Source organism: Thunnus maccoyii, chromosome 4 (genome assembly GCF_910596095.1).
Source record: "Thunnus maccoyii chromosome 4, fThuMac1.1, whole genome shotgun sequence".
Classification (NCBI taxonomy): domain Eukaryota; kingdom Metazoa; phylum Chordata; class Actinopteri; order Scombriformes; family Scombridae; genus Thunnus; species Thunnus maccoyii.
In genome coordinates this window covers 21563691-21583636 of record NC_056536.1, presented here as the reverse complement: position 1 = coordinate 21583636, position 19946 = coordinate 21563691, and the positions used below count along the sequence as shown (strand labels likewise).

General features: G+C 41.4%; 1 protein-coding gene and 1 long non-coding RNA gene across 14 annotated transcripts in view; one reads left to right on the top strand and one right to left on the bottom strand.

Moving 5' to 3' along the window:
- Positions 1-19946, bottom strand: part of LOC121895350 (membrane-associated guanylate kinase, WW and PDZ domain-containing protein 1-like) — a 96740-nt gene that overhangs the window by 19442 nt on the left and 57352 nt on the right. For 2 of the 9 annotated variants that reach the window (XM_042408410.1, XM_042408402.1), the window contains exons 3-13: positions 18711-18830; positions 16812-17000; positions 15469-15736; positions 15111-15158; positions 14758-14840; positions 14142-14177; positions 7388-7445; positions 7017-7129; positions 6225-6347; positions 5587-5772; positions 4617-5228 (exon numbers count right to left, since the gene is read on the bottom strand). In XM_042408410.1, coding sequence (XP_042264344.1) covers positions 4617-5228; positions 5587-5772; positions 6225-6347; positions 7017-7129; positions 7388-7445; positions 14142-14177; positions 14758-14840; positions 15111-15158; positions 15469-15736; positions 16812-17000; positions 18711-18830 — 1836 coding nt within the window. Of the gene's footprint in view, positions 1-4616; positions 5229-5586; positions 5773-6224; positions 6348-7016; positions 7130-7387; positions 7446-14141; positions 14181-14757; positions 14841-15110; positions 15159-15468; positions 15737-16811; positions 17001-18710; positions 18831-19946 lie in introns of all 9 variants that reach the window. The other 7 variants (XM_042408409.1, XM_042408401.1, XM_042408403.1 and 4 more) reach the window with 6 other exon arrangements.
- The window catches only part of LOC121895353, an 89686-nt gene that overhangs the window by 42234 nt on the left and 27506 nt on the right, over positions 1-19946 (top strand). Inside the window, exon 4 of one of the 5 annotated variants that reach the window (XR_006095753.1) lies at positions 15514-15597. The exons of 2 other annotated variants lie outside the window; for them this stretch is intronic. This is a non-coding gene — a long non-coding RNA (uncharacterized LOC121895353). Of the gene's footprint in view, positions 1-452; positions 4566-4585; positions 4667-15513; positions 15598-19946 lie in introns of those variants that run through there. 2 more of the 5 variants (XR_006095752.1, XR_006095751.1) reach the window with 2 other exon arrangements.

The following is a 19946-nucleotide window of genomic DNA, read 5'->3' as shown; positions in this document are numbered from 1 at the left end:
TGTGTGTGTGTGTGTAGGGGTAGTGGTGTCTTTCTTTCATCCTGGAGCAACAGCACTGAAAAAAGCTTTTCAAACTGAATCTGCAGCGAGGCGAATGGCCTAGTGTTTCAATACGCTGTTGAAGCTGTGGCCTTGGTTGGTCTATGCAGAGCCCACACAGTGCGAGTCAATGGTCCTTCCTCCAGGTTTTCTATATACATTGTTCGAGGGCGTGCAACATGAGTAGTGTTCTCTTTTGTTGAGCCAAACCTGTAAACATTTGTCCTTGCTCTTCTTGTAAGATTGTCTCATTATCCGGCAGTCCTCTCTCTTCATCTACTCCAACTGATACTGTCTCTCCCTTCCTCGTCCACTATCATCATATTTCATTCCTCTGCCTTCATTTCCTCTACATTTTATTTCCCATCTCTCTTGTCTTTTCATTTTCTCTCTTCTTTCTCTCTGTCTCTCAGGGGACAGGAGCGCTGTGCACGATTGTCATGGCAACAACGATAGGAAGACAAGATGGAGGAGTCATAGCTGGCCTGGCCTCCTTTACAGGGGAGGATCCTGTGTTTGAAAACACCAGATGTTATCTTTAAAATTTAAATGGACTAGACTAGAAAGCTTAAGATAACAATAGATATTTCTAACAGGTAGATATTTACACATGCAACTGCTTGGAGTGCAAGTGTGCTGCAAATTCACTAAATGATAAAAAGGGATCCTGCACATCACACTTGCTTATTAACACATTTGTCAGATGAGGGTTAAGAAAAGGCTAAATAAGAGAAGTGTGCAGGATTTGACAGTTTTAATATACATTTCCAAACATTAGACAGTTCAGAGTGTGTGCACTGTTAGGTTAAAACGTTATTTCCAAATTGGAAAACACCCCTTTGGACAAACTAAGTTTTTTCTTTTTAATAACTGTCACTACACAGTCTTTTGGCAGCTAATTCCTTTATTACCACAACAACCTATTCTACCTCGTGTCTATTTCTATTGCACAAATTACATGTTGGCATTCTTGCCTCTTCTAAGTGTTTGACGACCACAGAATTTATACTTGAAAGAGCATTTTTTAGGCAATCCAAAAGCCAAAGTGTGGCTCTGTTCATTTCAGGCACATTGCTCTGCTATTGCAGGGAGCATTAACGTAATGGCAAAATGCATAACAACCATCTGCAAATGCTCTGTGACAAAACACATTTGAATTTGTGAAGCTTCTGAACTCTGTGTATCTATCTGAGATTAGCCACAAGCAAACTACTCTGACGCTGTTGAGTTCAGAGTGATGCTGCCTCCTGGGCAATAAAGATAATCTGTTGAACCGGGGGAGTATTACAAAAGATGTTTTTCTCCCTTTTTCATGCATGTCAAACGTAATGTAGACAACTCAATATGAATTTGAAAGAATGCTCAAAGCTGTCATGACAGATTTTTTTTGGCCACTCAAAGACAGCAGGAACAAGTTGCAAATACAACACTGATATATTATCACCTCTGAAGTTGCTATGTTGAACTTTTTAGCAAATGACTCATTTGGAGTTGTGTTTCTGTCCACCTGGTGAATGTAAGTCCAATATTGTCTCTCTTTAAACTCTGTCTGGCTGCTAAATGAACCACTATGTTCACCAGCTGGTCGCTAACGGTGACTGCTGTTTGTTGCTGAGTAGGTAAGTGTAAAGTAGGTTTTTAGAGCTTTTCCGCAGAAAACAGCTGCCTGCAGTGGCTGAAAACAACGATACGAGAATGAACCAAAACGGTGAAGTTGCATCTGGACAGTTAAACAATGAGGTGAAACTCATTATAAAGCTCCTATCTCCTCTTTGTAGGTTCATCATTAGGAGTGATGCCTCTCGCATTACACATTCTAATTTGATACATTGTTATTATAAAATATCAATTATAGCCTTTTAAACTATAGTAAGACATTTTGTAAAAATTGAAGGATATATTCATTATCTCAAGAAATATTATTTTACATAAATTTTGTCGCTCCAAATGCAAACACAGGAAATACACAAAATTCAAATATCAGCAATTGTTTTGAAATGACTTCAATGTCTAAGAGGAAATAAATCACTGTGGGAAACAAAATATGTTTGAGAGAAAACAATCCCTGTGGAAAATCATTGTGTGATGTTATGTTTGTGTGACCTTGCGCTCTGTGCCTCTCTTAAAAATGGACTTTGCTGACTCTGAGTCAGACAGTGCAGATTGATGAGTCAGACAGCGCAGATTGATGAGTCACAGATGGACAGATTAAGGCTTCTTCTCCGCTAGCTGAAGTCCACCTTGTTCCTCCTCCTCATCCTCTTCTCCGCCAGTACTTCTCTAAACCAATCCCCTCATATACGCTCCCCTCACTGAACTTCTAGTGCTGTTCAGCAAATCTCACACTCTTCTCTTATAATCCTCCACCTCCACTTTCTCAAAAACATGATCCCCAGCCCTCATGTTTCTCATCCTCTACTCTTTCCTCTTATCTGAGCCTTAGCTCTCTCCTCTTAGCTCCCATAATTATTGTTTGTGAATGATTATGCGCTAGCTGCTAGCGATCACTTGAAAGGTCACCGCATTATTCTCAGACAGAGAGCTGAGCACAAATCTCAGTCGCAAGAGCTGGTTTGTATCAAGTACAGCTGCAACTAACAATTATTTTTTATTTCTGAATAATCTGTCATGTATATTTAGTTAATTTGTTTAGTGTTTAACCTATAAAATAGTGAAAATGTCCGTCTGAGCAATGGGCCAAAACCCAAAGATATTGATCCTTACAATGATATAAAAAGAGGGAAAAGAAGCAAATCTTCACATCTGAGAAACTAGAATCACTAAGTGCCGACTTTGTTGATTCATTTTCTGTTTATATACTATTCGCTAGGTGTTAAAGCTCAATACTTTTTTATGTTATCAACCAAAATGTCTCCACAGTATTGAGCATTTAACAGCTTGTCCCAATATGTAGTGTTCTTTACTTATTCTTTGATCAGATAGTTTCTCATTGAAAGCATAATTTTGCCAATTTAAAATTGCACTTTATGTTGTCAAAGCTCATGTTTAGCTGTTTGTGGTCAGACAGTATTTAACGTTGAGATGTTTGGCTTCTTTTATGAGATGAATGTGGAAAAAAATGTTAATATTCCTCAAAGTAGGTATATAAAATCGTTTTAGTATGCACACTGAAAGTCAGATTTCATATTGCACCATTTCAACCACACAGATAGCAGTTTAATTAACCTGAATATCAACCCCCTGGCTGTGTGTGTGTGTGTGTGTGTGTGTGTGTGTGTGTGTGTGTGTGTGTAGTTTCTGTCCCTCATCACCTGGCCACTCACCTGGGACCACAGTAATGACAGGCTGGTGTCAAAGCTAGCAGAGATGATCTATGCTGCTGTCAGTCACCCTGCCTGCCCCAGTGACTGACTGTAGCCTCCTTCCTACTTATCCTCTCCTCTCGTCCCTCTCTGCCTTGCTCTTTCCCTCTCTGTACCTCTCCCTCAGTGTTCTGGTGAGACGAATACCGCTCCTGCATCCATATCACTCTCTCTCTTTCTCTCTTTCTCACAGACACACAGGCTCATAATGACGCTGACATTTAACACAATACAGCAGTGTTATTCCAGCAGCAGTGCACAAGGTCAACTCATTAGAGGGCATAATTGATGTGGGGTGCATATCCCAACCTGCCACTAATAGAGATTGGGGTCAGTCGGCAATTTAACAACAATAAGGACTGGACACAAATGAGACACCGAATGACATTCAGTGTATACGTGGATACCTTACACCCTGGCAAATAATTTGTTTTGTTTTGACATTTCAATGAGAAAAACATTTTCTCTGGGTCATTCCAGGCCAAACGTTTCGTGAGTTGGAACATGAGCGGCATAGCGTAGTAGTGAGCAGGCGGAGAATCCAGACAAAGTAGCATCCACCATTAAAAATCCTCATTAACGTTAGCAGGCATAAAAACAACCGGGAGTGTAAGCAGATTGAATATTCAATATTCTAATCAAAAATCAATGGAAAATCCTGTAATTTTTTCTGTTACCATGACCACAGGCTCTTAATCTCCCCTCACATATTAATTCCAGGCGCAGTAATTCGAAAATAAACGAGCATGCTGAGCAGACAATGAGCAGTCCCACCCCTCACCATACCCCAGTTATCATATAGGAAACATAAGATGATAGCAACTGTGATTGACAAAGTCTCCGGGGCCCAATTCAGCAGCATCTGTATTCATAACATATATGAGTCCCTGACCTCCCCTCCCCTCTCATTCATCCATCTCACCTCTTTACCCAGCCTCCCACTCCTTCCCACACTCATCTGCTCATCCGCTACCATGCTAACTGAGCCCATCTCTTTACCTCTCCTCATTTCAGCCCATCCAGTCCGAGCGTTTTCAACTTGCCACCCACTCTCTTCCTCAGTTTTTTTTTCTCTCCTGTTTTCTCATTATGTCACTCTTTCCATGCTAACTATTCAAGCTGTTTTCTGTTTAGTAGACAACAGTACATTCTTTTGTGTACTTAACCACACATCCTTTCCTGTCAAAACCTCAGTTTCTGCATCTGTTTATCCACCCCTGCAGACATCAGCTGACATCAAGATGTAGTACATACCTCTTTGCACCAGCATGGTGACCTCGCTGCCTCTGGGACATTTGCTCAGCAGGTCCACCACCTGGTTGTGGCTCATGTTTTGGACATTTCTCTTGTTGACCTCCATCAGAATGTCCCCCTCCTTTAGCCCTCGGCAGCGTGGATAGTCCACTATCTGCTTGACCCTCTGCCCGCCTCCCGTCAGGCTGTCAGCAATGGTGAAGCCGAATCCTTTGTCTCCCTTCTCCATGTGAATGGTGATCAGCTCGGGCTGGGTGGCTATGGACGAGGCCAGGGTGACCACATCACTGGAGTAGCCATGAGAGCCGTTGGACGCCACCTCAGCTGAGGGGCTGTGCGCCCGTGGCTCCCTCATGCCGTTAACGGGTCCGGCCTGGTTGGAAGGCGAGTCAAACGTTTCCTGTCCGTTGACAATGATAGGCTCCTTGTCCAAGATGGCCACTGAGGTCACCAGACTGGTGTTGGGGTCATCAGGGTCAAAGGGCAGCGGGTAGCCACGGCATAAGGCCAAGTCCACCATGGAACCAATGGGGATGGATTGGAAGATCTTAACCACCTGAGCGTGGGTGTAGCCCAGCACGATGGTGTCATTCACACTGACTATTACATCACCTGCACAAAGCAAAAAGATACTGTTAGTGATGCAGTCATTTACATAAGTAACAGTTATTTAATGATGTTTAAAGTGCACATATCAAGTCAAATTCATGTCACACTGTTGGTGATATTTGGTGTTAGTCCACAGTTGTGTGATGGTAAAATTTCACTTTTCAGTTTAATAAATCAATCTAACTACAGTGCTTGTGAGAGGTTGTACCCTGCTTCTCACCCAGTGCATGCTGGGATACACTTTAGCCACCCTCAACAGCATAAGAAGTAGAGAAAATGGATGGATGTAGTGGAGGAACACTTCAGTGTGTGTTGCTGAATGAAAACAGTGCCCCCTGTGGATGGTGGTTATGTACTGCACCTGTCTCCATCTTGCCATCCACTGCCGCAGGCCCGTCCAGCACCAGACTCTTGATCTGTAGAAACTCATCTGGCTCGTCACCTCCGACCACAGTGAAGCCGAAGCCGCGACGACTCTTCTTCAGCTTGGTGTTGATGAAGGTTCCTTTTAGCTCTGCTGGGTTTCTTGTGAAGAAAGGCTTCCCTCCTGCAGAGCAACGGAAAACAAATCTTATTCTGTAACATTCCTGAAATAATCCTTTGTGGATATAGTGGTTATTTTGAATCTAAGGCATCATACTTTGTAGCCTGCGTTCTTATGAGTATAAAAATGTGAAAGCTCAAAGACAGGATTAGGACCCGGGTCTTAGCACCATTTACAAAAGTTAATCGATTTGTCTGTTTTTTAGAAGTGTTGTTTGCTGATGACAAAAAGGCTGTACACAAATCAGTAAAAAAAATCTGCCCAGAAAATGGACAAAATATAGATGTAGTAAACAAACATAAATGAACATTTTTTAAATTGCTTCAGTTGTTTTCCTGTTCTTAACTGAACAGGTAACATAATGTACCATTGCGTCACTGTCACAAGCACATACTTGGAAGAATCAAGCAGTAGTAATGAAGCATATACAGGGTCTATTTAGCATAAAGATTTACGTTTGACTCCTGCAGGGCCGGGAGGTAGAGTTGGGGGGACCTGCGGGTCCCTGTAGGTCTCCAGGTGGTTTGGAGCATAGTTTGCCAGTGGAGCTGCTGCTGAGGAGTGCTCCTCTATCCACTCTGTGCAGACAAATCACACCCCCGTTAATCCACACACACACACTCAACACAAAGCTGTATTTACATGCCACACATATGCACACATATAAACACTTGACAGCAACGCACGTACAAACACACAGAGCTTAAAGCACATACTTGCCATCTGATTCATTTTTTATGCCTCGGTTGTTATTAGCTTCTCATTTACATCAGCTTTATTTGTTGAACATAAAATACTTTTGTAATTCTTGTAATGCAAAGAAACATTTCATCTCGATTATGATAATGTAGCAGAAATAATGTTATTTGTAAAATGGTAAAATGAACATATCTGACAACACAGACTAAAGCGAAAATCTCCTCTCCTTTTCATGGTAAAGCAAATTTAATGAGCAAATATAAAATGATGTACAGCATATATGGTTTTAAATCATGTAAATTAAAACCTAAACACCAAATGACAACACCAAGCCTTGGGCCAGCTCTGTTTTAGTAAAACTTATGAGAATCAACATTTTCGTTAAGCAAATTATTTTTTTCCACCATGTCTTGACAAGAATGTTAAAGTCAAGCAGGGAGAATTAGTCTGGCCCAAACCCTGGAGAGCACTAGACGAACTAGAAGGACATGACACTCACAGACATGAAGAAAGAAAGAAATGGTGCCGTGCCAGGGCAGGAAACGAACCTCGAATATACCGCTCACCTTCTGGAGGCTGCGGCTGCTGCTGCTGCTCCAGGATTTTCCGACGCCGCGCCTCCACCACTGGGTTCTCATACTGGGTCTTCCTGTTTATATGACTGAGACAGACAGAGGGAGACCAGGAGAGAAAAAAACGAGATAATAGGGGCAAAGATTGATTAGAGTTGACAGCTACAGTGTATCAAGGCTCATTAAGTGTGCTCTTCCCAACGTGAAGGTTCAGCCTTTGCAGTCAAGCAGCGACATGTGGCCTAAAGGTGAAAAGACTGAACTAAAGGAGTAAAAAGATTTGTAAGGAGGCCTATATTTTGGAGATACTCCGTTTTTCTTTGTTGTCAATAAGGTGATTAACTTACTCTACATAGTACACCCCGTACACTGGATCGTCTATCCTCTCCCATCCTGGAGGCAGCTCTGAAATACAGAAGGCACACAGCATTAAACACTGAATAACAAAGCTTTCACCTCAGTCATTAACAAGGCTGCGCAAGCTAGTGTGGTTGGGTTGACTCAAAACATTCAGTGCAGCAAACATAGTCATTATAACCACAATTACAGTAGATACAGTATGCAAAATTTTACTGGAGCACACTTTATCTACAATTACAAGACATTAGATCTGTTGTGTTGTGTTCAAAGCTGCAACGATTAGTTGATTCATACAAACTATTTTGATATAAATTTTTAGTAATTTTTTTTTTAAGGAAAAAATGCTAAATATTTGCTTGTTGCAGCTTCTTGAATGTGAGGATTTGAAGCTTTTCTGTGTTGTGTTGGTTGGACAAAACAACACTTGAAGATTTCAGCTTGGGTTCTAGGCAATCAAAACAGACTTTTTCAAGCGATTAATTAAGAAAATAATTGGCAGATGAACCAATAGTTAAAGTAATTCATTCTGCTTATTTCGCTCCTGATATGTCTTTTAGCATATGAAAAACACCACATGTTAACAAAGTTAAAAACTTTATTTTCATTGGCGGTGGTCTTTAAGATCTAACTGTGGTTTCTCTCTTCCAGGGACTCAAAACACTTTTACACTCTCCCTTTAAGATCTCAGTTTTATAACATTAATAAAAGTACAACATTTTGAGCCCAAATTGGCTCTTCATCAGATACAGAGGATCCTAGTTGTGCCAGTACTGCACATGTTTTAAGAATATTTACAAATCTAGTCAGCATGTTGGGCATGCGTAACTGCCAGTAAGTATTTTCAACTCAATCATGACCTGGATCCCTTCCTGCTGCCTACAAGCACATTTATTCTGCTCATTACGACTAAAACATTTCACAGTAACTCAACAAAGATACCACACAGCTCCAAACACGTCTTCACATCAGAATGCGGACCTAACAAACAGGTGGGGTCTGGAAATCTAAGAAAATAAGAGCTAATATCTGTATTTATAATACTGTAATTCTTTTACTAAAAATTACTACAGTATTATGCTCAGCTCAACATTTCCTTACTCTGTGAACACACCTATACACACACTTGATCGGTGGACAGACGAGACCTATTAAGCTGACACATTCCCGTTAAGATGTTACCATCTCATTTTTCCTTCACTGTATTTGATTTCAGACAAAGACATTACCTCCTTGTGTTACTGCGGGCTTCTCCCAAGTCCAGTAAACACTTTTATAAGGGACTGGATTTCACAATCAATAATCACAGACTGTCTGCATCTGAGCAGCCAGCAATAATAAAGGCTCACAGCCAGACATTCAAGGCCGTGTTAGAAACTGAGAGCTCGCTCTATCACTGGGATGTTTGTGCTACCTGCAAAAGGGATGAGAACCAGCAGCTGAGCCATTTGCCAGCCTGTGAAGCAACTCCAAGTATATATATATCAACCTGTGTCCTCAGCATAACATATTCCAAATGTGTTTTGTGCATGTGAGATAAATGAGTTGTGCCTTTCATGCTATGAACTGCATGCAGGAGCAGAATACCATATTTGTTACGTAAAAAAGCAAATTGAATGATCCAAAAAGGCTCAACCTTTGTATATGGACATTGGAATCAAAGGCACAGAGCTAAGATCAACAACAAAACTAAACCACATACAGTATGTCTCACATGAATACATGTGAGGGATGAGTGCTGGGAGGCTACATTAAAACCTCCCAAACCTCCCCATTCTCTGGGGACAGATTTGGAGAGCAGAGCAAGAAATGTAATAAAACAAACTGCCAAAAGCATCAAAGTCATTTTTAAACAAACACAGGCATAACTTATGATGGTCAGGTTTACATCAGATGGATTTATTTACCATTTCTGTTGTGCATGAATCTGGAGAAGATTCTCTCTGGAGTTTTCATTGTAAACAAATACAGTTTTGTTTATATGCAGTACTTCTCAAGAAAATACATTGTGTCTTGAGGCCTGATGAACATGTTGAATGCATTGCTGACTTTAAAAATGTTTTTTAATGAAACCTGCATTATTTACATTAGATTGTGGTCTTCTTCTCCTTTTCTTCAGTCAATTTTGCTAATATAGCACATTATCGCCACCAACTGTCAACTCTCTGCAGCTGGCAGGAACATATATCACTCCCTCTGCTTGTAGCATGCAGAGCGCGAGCTGGTAGAGCACAAAATACAAACATCATAACATTGCTCTACAGCACCACTTGTGATAAAAAAAAATCTTTCTTTCAAATGCATTAAAAATCTCTCCACCGCAACCTGCTGACACAATGCAGCAGCTTGGATTCCAAACAGTGTGAATAGAAGAAATCATGTGACCATACTTATCACAACAATTAATCTCTGAACTTTTAATCAAAGAGATGAAACATTTTAATGAGTTTTATTAAGATTAGGGGGCATTTTTCCTATCTTTATTCAAGAGCGTGGTCTTTCAATTTGAGAACATGATTTATTGATTTCACGTTCAGATTTTGTAATGCTTTCCCACAAACCCTGCCCTCACACTCAAATAGCACCTGCTAGCACTTAGATTTACTCTGCTTCGGCTCAAACTGTGTGCTTGTACTCAGATATATTGTTGCTTGCACAGATTTCCTGCTCCAGCCCTTCTCCTCACACTCCTCACACGCTGCTTCTGTGCACTCATGAAACATCTGCTCTCAAATTTCTGCTCTACTCTCAGATTTTTTGTGCAATAACCCTGTCAAAACCCCCAACCAATAGAAGGCCAGATGTAGTGTTGACCAATGAAATGATCCCTACCTCCTTGTGAGTGCGTTTGCTTTACTCCTTAGAGTGTCCCATAGGACAGGCAGTTACTCTTTAACCGGGTTCATCCACTCCCACCCTCCAGGGCTGTATTAAATGTACTTCCCTTGCTTTCTTGTACAAGTTTTGGAATAAAAGGACAGTTAATATATATACCAGTACCTGTACTTTTTACTATAACAGCTACATATAATAGTAGCCATATAGCACCCCGGCCTCCCGTTGGTGTGCTAGAGGAGAAAACGACATCACCTTCATGACTCAGGAGCAGGAGTGTAGCAGATCACCAAAGTCCAGGACCGAAAGTAAGTTTTTTCTTTTAATGGTGCTATTACTTTCTTCAAATTGAATTGGTTAAATCATACTTGTGGCACAAGAATACATCCATAATAATATGTTCAGCTCTCAAGTGTTGTGTGTTACATGAACACTGTTGCAAGGCAACAGATATGAAACATCAGACATTACTTCTGTGGATGTTACTATGCGTTCTACAACCAGCTTGGGCGTGTTGGATTTCACTGGCAGATCCACACATCACCAACCCAGGTACTCTCAACTATGCCCAGACTGACCTTTTGGAGCTACGACATGCTTTCTGGAAAATACCAGCATTGCCACTCCTGATTGCGGATGTGTCTGTTTCCACATTCGGAGGAAAGGGGGATCAAGAGGAGGGATTAGAAAGAGGTTGTGGAAAAGAGTAAGTAAGCTCCCATTACCTGTTTTTATTCTATAAAATGTGCGCTCACTGTGAAATAAAATGGATGAACTCTCTGCGCTGATCAAATGTGGCTCAGACAAACTGAACACAAGCATGTTTTGTTTCACTGAAACATTGTCTGAGGACATTACAGTGAGTTTAGACGGATTTACATTGATTTGTTTTGAACACTAGAAAAACGGGAGAATCAATTGGGGGAGGGCATTGCATGGCTGTAAATGACGAATGGGCAACCGACATTACAGTTCGTGAGACTGACTGCTCATGGCATTACGAAATTATGACTGCTCATTCCGTCCTTACTATCTACCTACTAGTACATTTTCTCAAGCGTAGAACTTCTGTATTCCTATGCATGCCGTGCACTGTATTACAACGCAGATCAGCTGTTTGGGACAGAAAGTGCTGTTGTGGCATAATACAGTGTGTGGCATGCGTAGGAATATGGAAGTTCTACAGTTGAGAAAATGTAGTGCCAAAGGAAAGGGCTGTCTGATGGCAAGGTAAAGCTGTGAAAATATTAGAAATCTAGCCTGCATTTAAACTGATATTGATTTTTTTAAGTGGGCCTTTATTTAGGTGGCTAAAATACATTTTGCTGCTGTCCCCGTCCACAGCATTACATTGCTTAGCTTCCATGCCGATACTCCTGTCTGCTTCTCCAAACTGGGGGCGTTCAAACCCCCATTTACGGCAGGGGATACACTGACTATGAATAAGTACCTCATTCAACCCCACTACAAAAAATACAAACTATCCCTTTAAGGATTTCTTCATCTTTATCAGTAACAGACCCCTCGTTGTTCAACTGTAAAGCTAGTGCTTAATGTCTGCAATGTAACTACCCAGCAAACATTCGTGACGTTGTGTCCATGGCCAAAAATGGTTCCAGTTGGACACCAAAACACAGCAACATGGAAATTAAATGCAAATCATGAAACCCAAGTCAAATTGCTTTTTAGTGGACATGTGCACATATTTGGAATGCAGATATACATGTCTAAGTTTCAATTTCTCCTTCTAACGAATATGGTCTGGTTCAATTTGGGTTTAAAAACTGTTGTGAGCAGATGGTGTTGTCCTTTCCATGTTCAATAAAAGTCCACCTGGACCTGACTTCAAAAACACTTCAAATACTTCTCAAAGTTTCGCTGTGGAACACATTTATGGGTGTGATGTTTCGTATTTTTCATACAAAAACTTTTTATTTTTATTTTTATTCATTAATTGGTTGAGTGCAGATTGTCCGAGACGGACATCCTCTGCCCATAGAATCAATGTCATTGTACATTACAAGTTTTTAACAGTTAGGCAATGATGTGGTCTTAAACTGGGTTAATAAAAGTTACGAAGGGTTTATTATTGACTCAAATATCTTCATATTTTTGGTCATTCATGTTTGATATGAGCAAAGCATCACCCCGTCTCAGGAGAAAACGCGCAAGTCAGCACGAGAGTTGAGAATGAGCTGAGTTAGAAAAGAAACAGGAACAAGAGAACAGAAACTGAGCAGAAATAAAACTGTTGGGTAAGTTTGCTTTTAAAGTTTGCTTTCATGTTCTATCATGTTCATGTTGCTGAAGAGTTCAGTGATTTAGAATCTCTGTTTTCCTCTGAGTTCAGAGGAGGACTGTCAGCAGCTGTTCACATCCTGGAGTTAGCATTAGCCTGCTGCAGCGCCTCAGTATAAACATGAGCAAAGTGATTCAGATGGAATTAAAAGAGTTAAGAATTCAAACTGTTAGACTATCTACAAGAAGCTGTACTTTTCCAGATCATCTTTTTCTCGGTTTATCCTCATAAAATACTGTTGCACGTTAGTATAAACTCAGTGTGTTTCTGTAGTAATGATTGCATGTCTTGTATTAACTAAGATACTTCATGTGTTTGCAGTGTGTTTGTATTTATATATAATTTATTATCAGGATTATCTTGAAAGTGACACGTTAAAACGTATAACAGATGTCTGGGTCAGACAGGACATTGGTTGGACCATTTTAGAACATCTAGCTTATTAAATTGTTAATCTGGACATATAGGATGTATAAAGCTGCAGAACGCATGCTGTGTACATAAATCTTGTACACAGTGAATAGCAGAATAGCTGAATATGCACGTTGATGATGGTAACGACATATTTCGATGTTTCTGGAACGCACAGAGAAGACGTCTAGCTGGTGGCCTGGTAACATCCTGGACGTGGGCACAACTTCCATTTTTGAACTATTTTTGAGTCATAATGGGATGTCTTGATGGGATGTTCAGACAACGGTCATTCAACGTTGCAGTGTTTGCTGGGTAAACACTACCCAGCAAACGTACGTAAAGTAGCTACAACACTTGAAAGCCAAGCATATTATCAATGGATATATTCTTGTGCCGCAAAATTTAACCCATTGAATTTGAAGGAAGTAATAGCACCATTAAAATAAAAAACTTACTTGAGGTCCTTGACTTCGGTGGTCCATGTTGACCAGCGATCCGCTAGACTTCCGCTCCTGAGTCATGAAGGTGACGTTGTTTTCCCCTCCAGCACACCAACAGGAGGCCAGTGTGCTATATGGCTACTATTATATATAACTATAATAGTAAAAGAAAACGTACAGGCGCTGGTATATACATTAACTGTCCTTTTATTCCAAAAGTCGTAAAGAAAGCAAGGGAAGTACATTTAATAAAATCCTTGAAGGTGGCAATGGATGAACCTGGTTAAAGAGAAACCGCTCATACAGGACGCTCTAAAGTAAAGCGAACACGCCTGCAAGGAGGCAGGGATCATTTCATCGGTCAACGCTACACCTGGCCTTCTATTGGTTGGGGAATTTTTACAAGGTTGTTGCACAAACAATCCGAGAGCAGAGCAGAAATCTGAGAGCAGATGTTTCATGAGCCTGAGTGTGAGGAGAAAGGCTGAAGCTGGAGCAGGAAATCTGTGCAAGCAACAATATATCTGAGTGCAAGCATACAGTTTTAAAAGAAGCAGAGCAAATCTAAGTGCAAGCAGGAGCTATTTGAGTGTGAGGGCAGGGTTTGTGGGAAAGCATTACAAAATCTGAGGGTGAAATCAATAAATCATGTTCTCAAATTGAAAGACCACACTCTTGAGTAAAGATAAGAAAAAAAGCCCCATATAAAATCCTCAGCATAACCTCAGTGTCAAATACAAAACTCCAAAATCTTACCTAGATCACTCTCCAGGTCCTCCGTATGTATCCCTTCTTCTCCAAGGTGAAAGCAGGATGGAACAAAGAAAACAAAATGAAGAATAGAAAAGGGATGGATAGTAGGAGAGAAGTGGGTGGGGGATGGAGGAATCAAGAGCAAATAAAGAATGAAGTGACAGTCCAGAGAGAAGCAAATAGGGAAACAGAAACCCCTTAGAAACTCATAATAACAGCATGTAACAACAACTTGAGCTGTCTAGAGGTGTGGTGTGCCACTTTCAATTTCACCACTTGATGGTGCAATTTTGCAATCTGTGTTTTGAATTCTGAACTGGTCAACTGTTTTTACCAAGCATTTCTTGTTTAAGGGCTTATTAGTCATTTCTTTGTGTGATAGTAATTGTGAAAAGAACCTAAAAGTCAACAAATCTTACAATAAAATCCAAATCAAAACTCAGATCAAACATGTTTTCTAAATATGCTACTGAAAAATTAAGGACTTCACAATGTGACCACTAGGAACACAAGAAGAGCCCCATGTATGAGACCTCAAGCACCACCTACTGATTCCTAAACCAGTACACAGAAGTGTCAATGTACACTTTTATTGTGTAAATGATCTGTAGCAGCTTACCATCGTCATCACACTCTTCCAGAGGCCTGGAGGCTTTGTCTCTACACCGAGGATCCAGCCATGATGTAGTCTTTGTGTTGTGGCTGAGAGGAAACAAACAAGACAACAGAATAATTCAACACAGGCCGCCAAACCAACATATAAAAGCACAGCAGGGGCGCGTGAATGCATCAATAAGAATTAGAAAGTAAACCGTGTCAGCAAGTTTACAGAGGACAGAAGGCATCTGCTGCAGAGAGAAATGAGAACAACAGAGCAGGCAGGCAGAATATCAACAATAAGCCACCTGACTTTTCCCTCTATTGTTAAATCATGAACATACAGTAAATCAGTGATTGGAAAAATGAACATACAAGCTCTGAAAATACACAGCCATGTCCTGGTGGTGTGCCTTTGCTGTGCTGCAGAGAGGACAGAGAGGTGGAGGTAGTCAGGTGATCAGGATGTGATCTCCTTTAGAGATCGGGACATGCAGGGATTAACAGGAAAGCAGTGGCACCCAGGGGGCTGGGCAGGTTGGCTGGGGAGGCCTAAAAACCAAATAATGGGGGAAGACAAGCCACTGGACGAACAAAAGGGATAATAGTGCAGATAAAATACAGAAAACATCAACTACAGTATGAGCTCTGGTGAAAAAATGCTCATTCAGGCAGTGCTAAGAGTGAATTCAGCAGGTCAAACTGTGAAGTGTTGCAGGTTGTCGATACATACTCTATGAAGTAAAGTTCTCCATTCTCAGTGTAGGCCATCTCCCAGTTTTCAGGCAGCGGGCCCAGCGGGTCTTCTGGAGAGACCTGCGGTTCTGCAAGGGTCTGCTGCCCACTTTCTGCGGTGGAGGTGGCCGCATTGTTCAGACCACAGGATGGAGCATTGTCACGTGCGGGGTACGGCCGGAGGATGCCGCCGCGGCTCTCATCCTGGTCGTTAGGGTTACCTGTGCACAACAGAGGAGAGGGGAAGAGACTACGCACTAAGGATCCTGGGTAACACAACAACACGGAACAACAATAAAAAAGAACAAAAACATGGTTTATGTCTCGTTCATGCAAAGAAAGAACATGAAATAAGCAGACATACACTTTAGCAAACATCATGCATCTTTAATTACATCAAACTCTCAGCCCTCCCCTTCCCCCTATCCTTTGGCTCCAGCCTGTTTTTAGTGTACTGAGAGGGCCCCGGGAATATGTTAATTCTTTCAACAGTCTTTCCCAAACTCTTTTGACCCCCACCTCGTTTTACCTCTCCACCCTTTTAAGCCTTTCTCCTAAAGCTAGCTATCCCAACCCCCCATTCCCACTCGTTCCCCAGTTCTGGCCCAATGTCCTCCACCACTTCCGTGGGCCTTTCAGGGTTGATCAAATGCTAATTCAACACTCTGGCAGCCTGGCAGGGGGACACAGAGAGGGCATAGATACAAAGTATCATGAGAGAACGAGAAAAAAAACACCATCTCTTCAACCCACCAAAACAGGACAGAGCTAACAGGAGAGAGGAAAAAAATCGGAAACACTGACACTTGGGCGTAAAAGTTGTCACCTGTTTTTCTTTTTTCAAATTTTATATTATGGAATTCATTTACATCCAGATGACAATTTGATAAAAATGTGTTGAAAATTAAAAAAAAAAAACCTGAGGTAGATACATTAATACCTGATGAATGTGTACAGATACTGTAGGAATGGTGAGAGAAAATGATGAATCTTGACAATGTAGCCTGTAATCTACTTCTTCACCCACTATACCCCTCCTCACAGGCAGATGGCAGTGTTTGGAGGCTCACAGAAAAGGAATCAGCATCACAAAGAAATGATGTAACCGCCAGACACCCAGCGCCATAGAACAGAGGAAAGGATCATAAACATACACACATTATCTTGCTCCTTCTGTTCTCCTGATCTTGAGCACACACGTATACACAGACGCTCCTAAACAAGCATCCACTCGAGAACAAACAGATGGAAAACACTACACACTCACAGACAAAGAAACCTGCAGATACAGAAACTTCAACAAACAGAAGAGAGGCCGGAGAGGTGCAGCGATGCCCTCACCTGTAAAACTGTTGTTCATTTCCGTGGCCTGGTCGTCATCGTCGTCGTCAGCAGGCACTACTCTGGCGTTTTGCATGTCATTGTAGGACTTTGTGCGCTTTGGGGTGGACTGCTGGGAGCCTGCATCACTGAGAATCACTGTCCCAATGACGGGCTGCCTTGGCGGCTTGGGGGTCCCATAATAGTTACCTAGGCAACAAGAAGGACATTAGCATGCTTGAGAGAGACACAGAAGGAGGGAGAAGGAGAAACCGAGACAGAAAGAGGAAGCCGGGGATAAAAACAGGCAGAGTGGGGGACAGAGATAGCAGGCAGAGGATCTATGAAACCTCCTAATCTTTTGCTGAGAGGAAAAGACATAAAGCTGGATCACAATGTAACCACAAATCTTGGAAATAAGCAGCTGGTGGGAAAGCAGAATGGTTCTAGTTTGTGTTATGGTCTGCAGGGTGTATTGTCTGGCAAAAACAATGGACCAGCTCACAACACCTGGCTTGTTTTAGTAGCGTTCTCTGGCTGAAACTATTAGTTACTGGTGCATTTTCACAAACAAAGAATTTGTCAAGTTTTTCTGGTATGATAACAATCATGCATCCACCAATTCTTTGTAAACATGCTTATTTGCTTTCTTGACAAGAGTTGGATGATTAGATCAATACCACTCTCATGTCTGTACATTGAATATGAAGCTGCAGCAACCAGTTAGCTTAACATAGCATAAAGACCGGAAACAGCTAGCCTGGCTCTGCCTGACGGTAACAAAATCTGCCAATCAGCTCCTCCGAAGCTCATTAATTGATGCCCTATATCTTGTTTGTTTAATCAAATGACAATTTGGGGTTGTGTGACTATTTCTTGACCGGACACAGTAACGTCTTAGAGGCTTTCTTGCTGAGACTTAAATGAAAAGATCTAAATCTCATGTTAGTAAATATGAAGTTAGGACTGGAAGCAGCTAGTATGGCTCTATCCAAAAACAACTTGAGGCATCAAAACGGGAGTCCACAAACCAAAGGATGACATAATGATGGCTCCATCCATTATTTTTTTACTTATATAGTCTCTGGTTTCCAGTCTTCCAGTCTTGATCTTCTCATCTATCTATCACCACGAAAGCGAATATGTGTATTTCCCAAAATGTCAAACCATTTCTTTAACAGTCTGACATTGACCGGGAATGTTGCTGCATGCAATCTCTTGTGAACTTTCTACTGGCTACTATCAAATAAAAAAGGCACAACTCTCCAGAAATACTTCCAAAGTTTTGAGGTACATTATGAGAAGTTAATAATCAAATATGTTTCTATATAATCTTATATCCATAAAAAAATCAGATTTAGTTATGAATCAATAATCCAGGCTTCCTCAGGTTATCTGGATGGCCACAGGCTCCTGTGGACAGGTATTTGACATTGTCTGCGTGAAAGAGAGAAACGTGCCAACACAGAGCAGAACCGGTGCCAAGCAGATTAATGTCGTAACATTCTCTCCCACCCGAATGAACACAAGCACACACCGCACACACACTTGTGTTGGACTTAGCCCTGCACAACACACAGCCCCACAAACAAACACACAATGCACACACACACACACGTGTGCACATGTTTACACACACAGGTTTGTGTCAGTATGAGACTTAGCTCTGCACAACACTGTCCTAATCAGAGTGAGAGGGGCAGATGTGGAGTGACCTGCTGTCTCCTGGATGCATCTACTCCCATCATGCACAGTCTAATCTGAATCAACTGAGTGCACAGTCTTACAGCCCTCCTGCATGTAGGGAAAAATAAATGTTGATTGCTGCTATGCTCATTGTATCTGTGGTGAATCAGGACACCTGCGCTCTCATGAGTCACACAGAATGTCAGTTATTGTCATGATGACGATCATGCTCACCGTCATAAGTTCCTATTTCCAGTAGTGTGCCACTCTCTTCAAGTTCAAGGAAGTCCTCCACAGACAGAAAGTTGTAATCCACCCCTGGGACCTCTCCGTCTCGAGGAGGGCGGGTGGTACCTAAGGACATGAAAAAACAAATAAAGTTTAGGTGCCAGCCAATAACCAGTTAAAATTCAAGCCACGTGCTTACAGTTGACTGAAGGTGAAATCTGATTTTCCTCCTGGAAACACAGCAGGAAACACTTCTTATTCAATACGCTCCTCTCACAACTTCCACACCTATCATTAGGAGTTAAAAGGCATCCCAACATTCAGCCTGCTTTTTGAGATGATGACCAGTCACGGGGAAGAGTTTCCAAAGCAGGAAATGACAGAAATTGGAAGTCAAGAGGGTGTGATTGTAATTCAGCACGGTGATTGGAAGTGCAGTGACTGAAGAGTGGCTGCAAATATTATGTAAGGAAATTAAATTAAGGCTCGCATCTTTGAGCTATCTCACGGCCTCATTGGAAGTTGTAAAATAAAATAAAGGCTACCTTTAGCAGTCCTGGTACTATTATAAGTCCATCCATTTCTTCTTAAAGAGTCTGAGATCATAAAATGCACAGACATAACACTATTAGAGCCAACGTACTTTAACTGTTATTGATTGTTATACTGTAGGTTCATTGTTCCTGTTACAATGCCATTGCTAAACAGAAACACTTACTGCATTCTTTGCTGTTGTTAGGTTTATCTGTACGCTTTTCAGCCTGAGACAATATAAACACGGACTGATTTCTTTTGTGTCGTGAAATCAGAGAAAACACGAGACAAACTCAGATAACTGACATCATTATAACTGAATAGCAGATTAAGGATCTGATGAGATTCTCAATCAACGCTATTGTTTCACATTCTGTGAAAAAGTAAACCAACATTAAAAATTTCCCTCGCACGCCTTACTGCTCTGAGCCTGAACCTCCACTGGAGTTAATGATTAGTGGTCTGCAGTGTTTTTACTTTGTAGTTGGAACACTTTGAAGCAGGACACCAGACAATGGAGACAGGGGCTATTGTGTCTCTCAAAAGGGAGATGAGATGACAGGCCAGATGGTTGACGGAAGTTGTAACCCATCTGTGATCAGGACAGGAGTGTTTGCATGCATGTATACACACACATAAATACATTGTACTCTCACACCCGTCTCTGTGAACCACTGTAGGTCAGACACAATGCTTCTCAGTGATGGT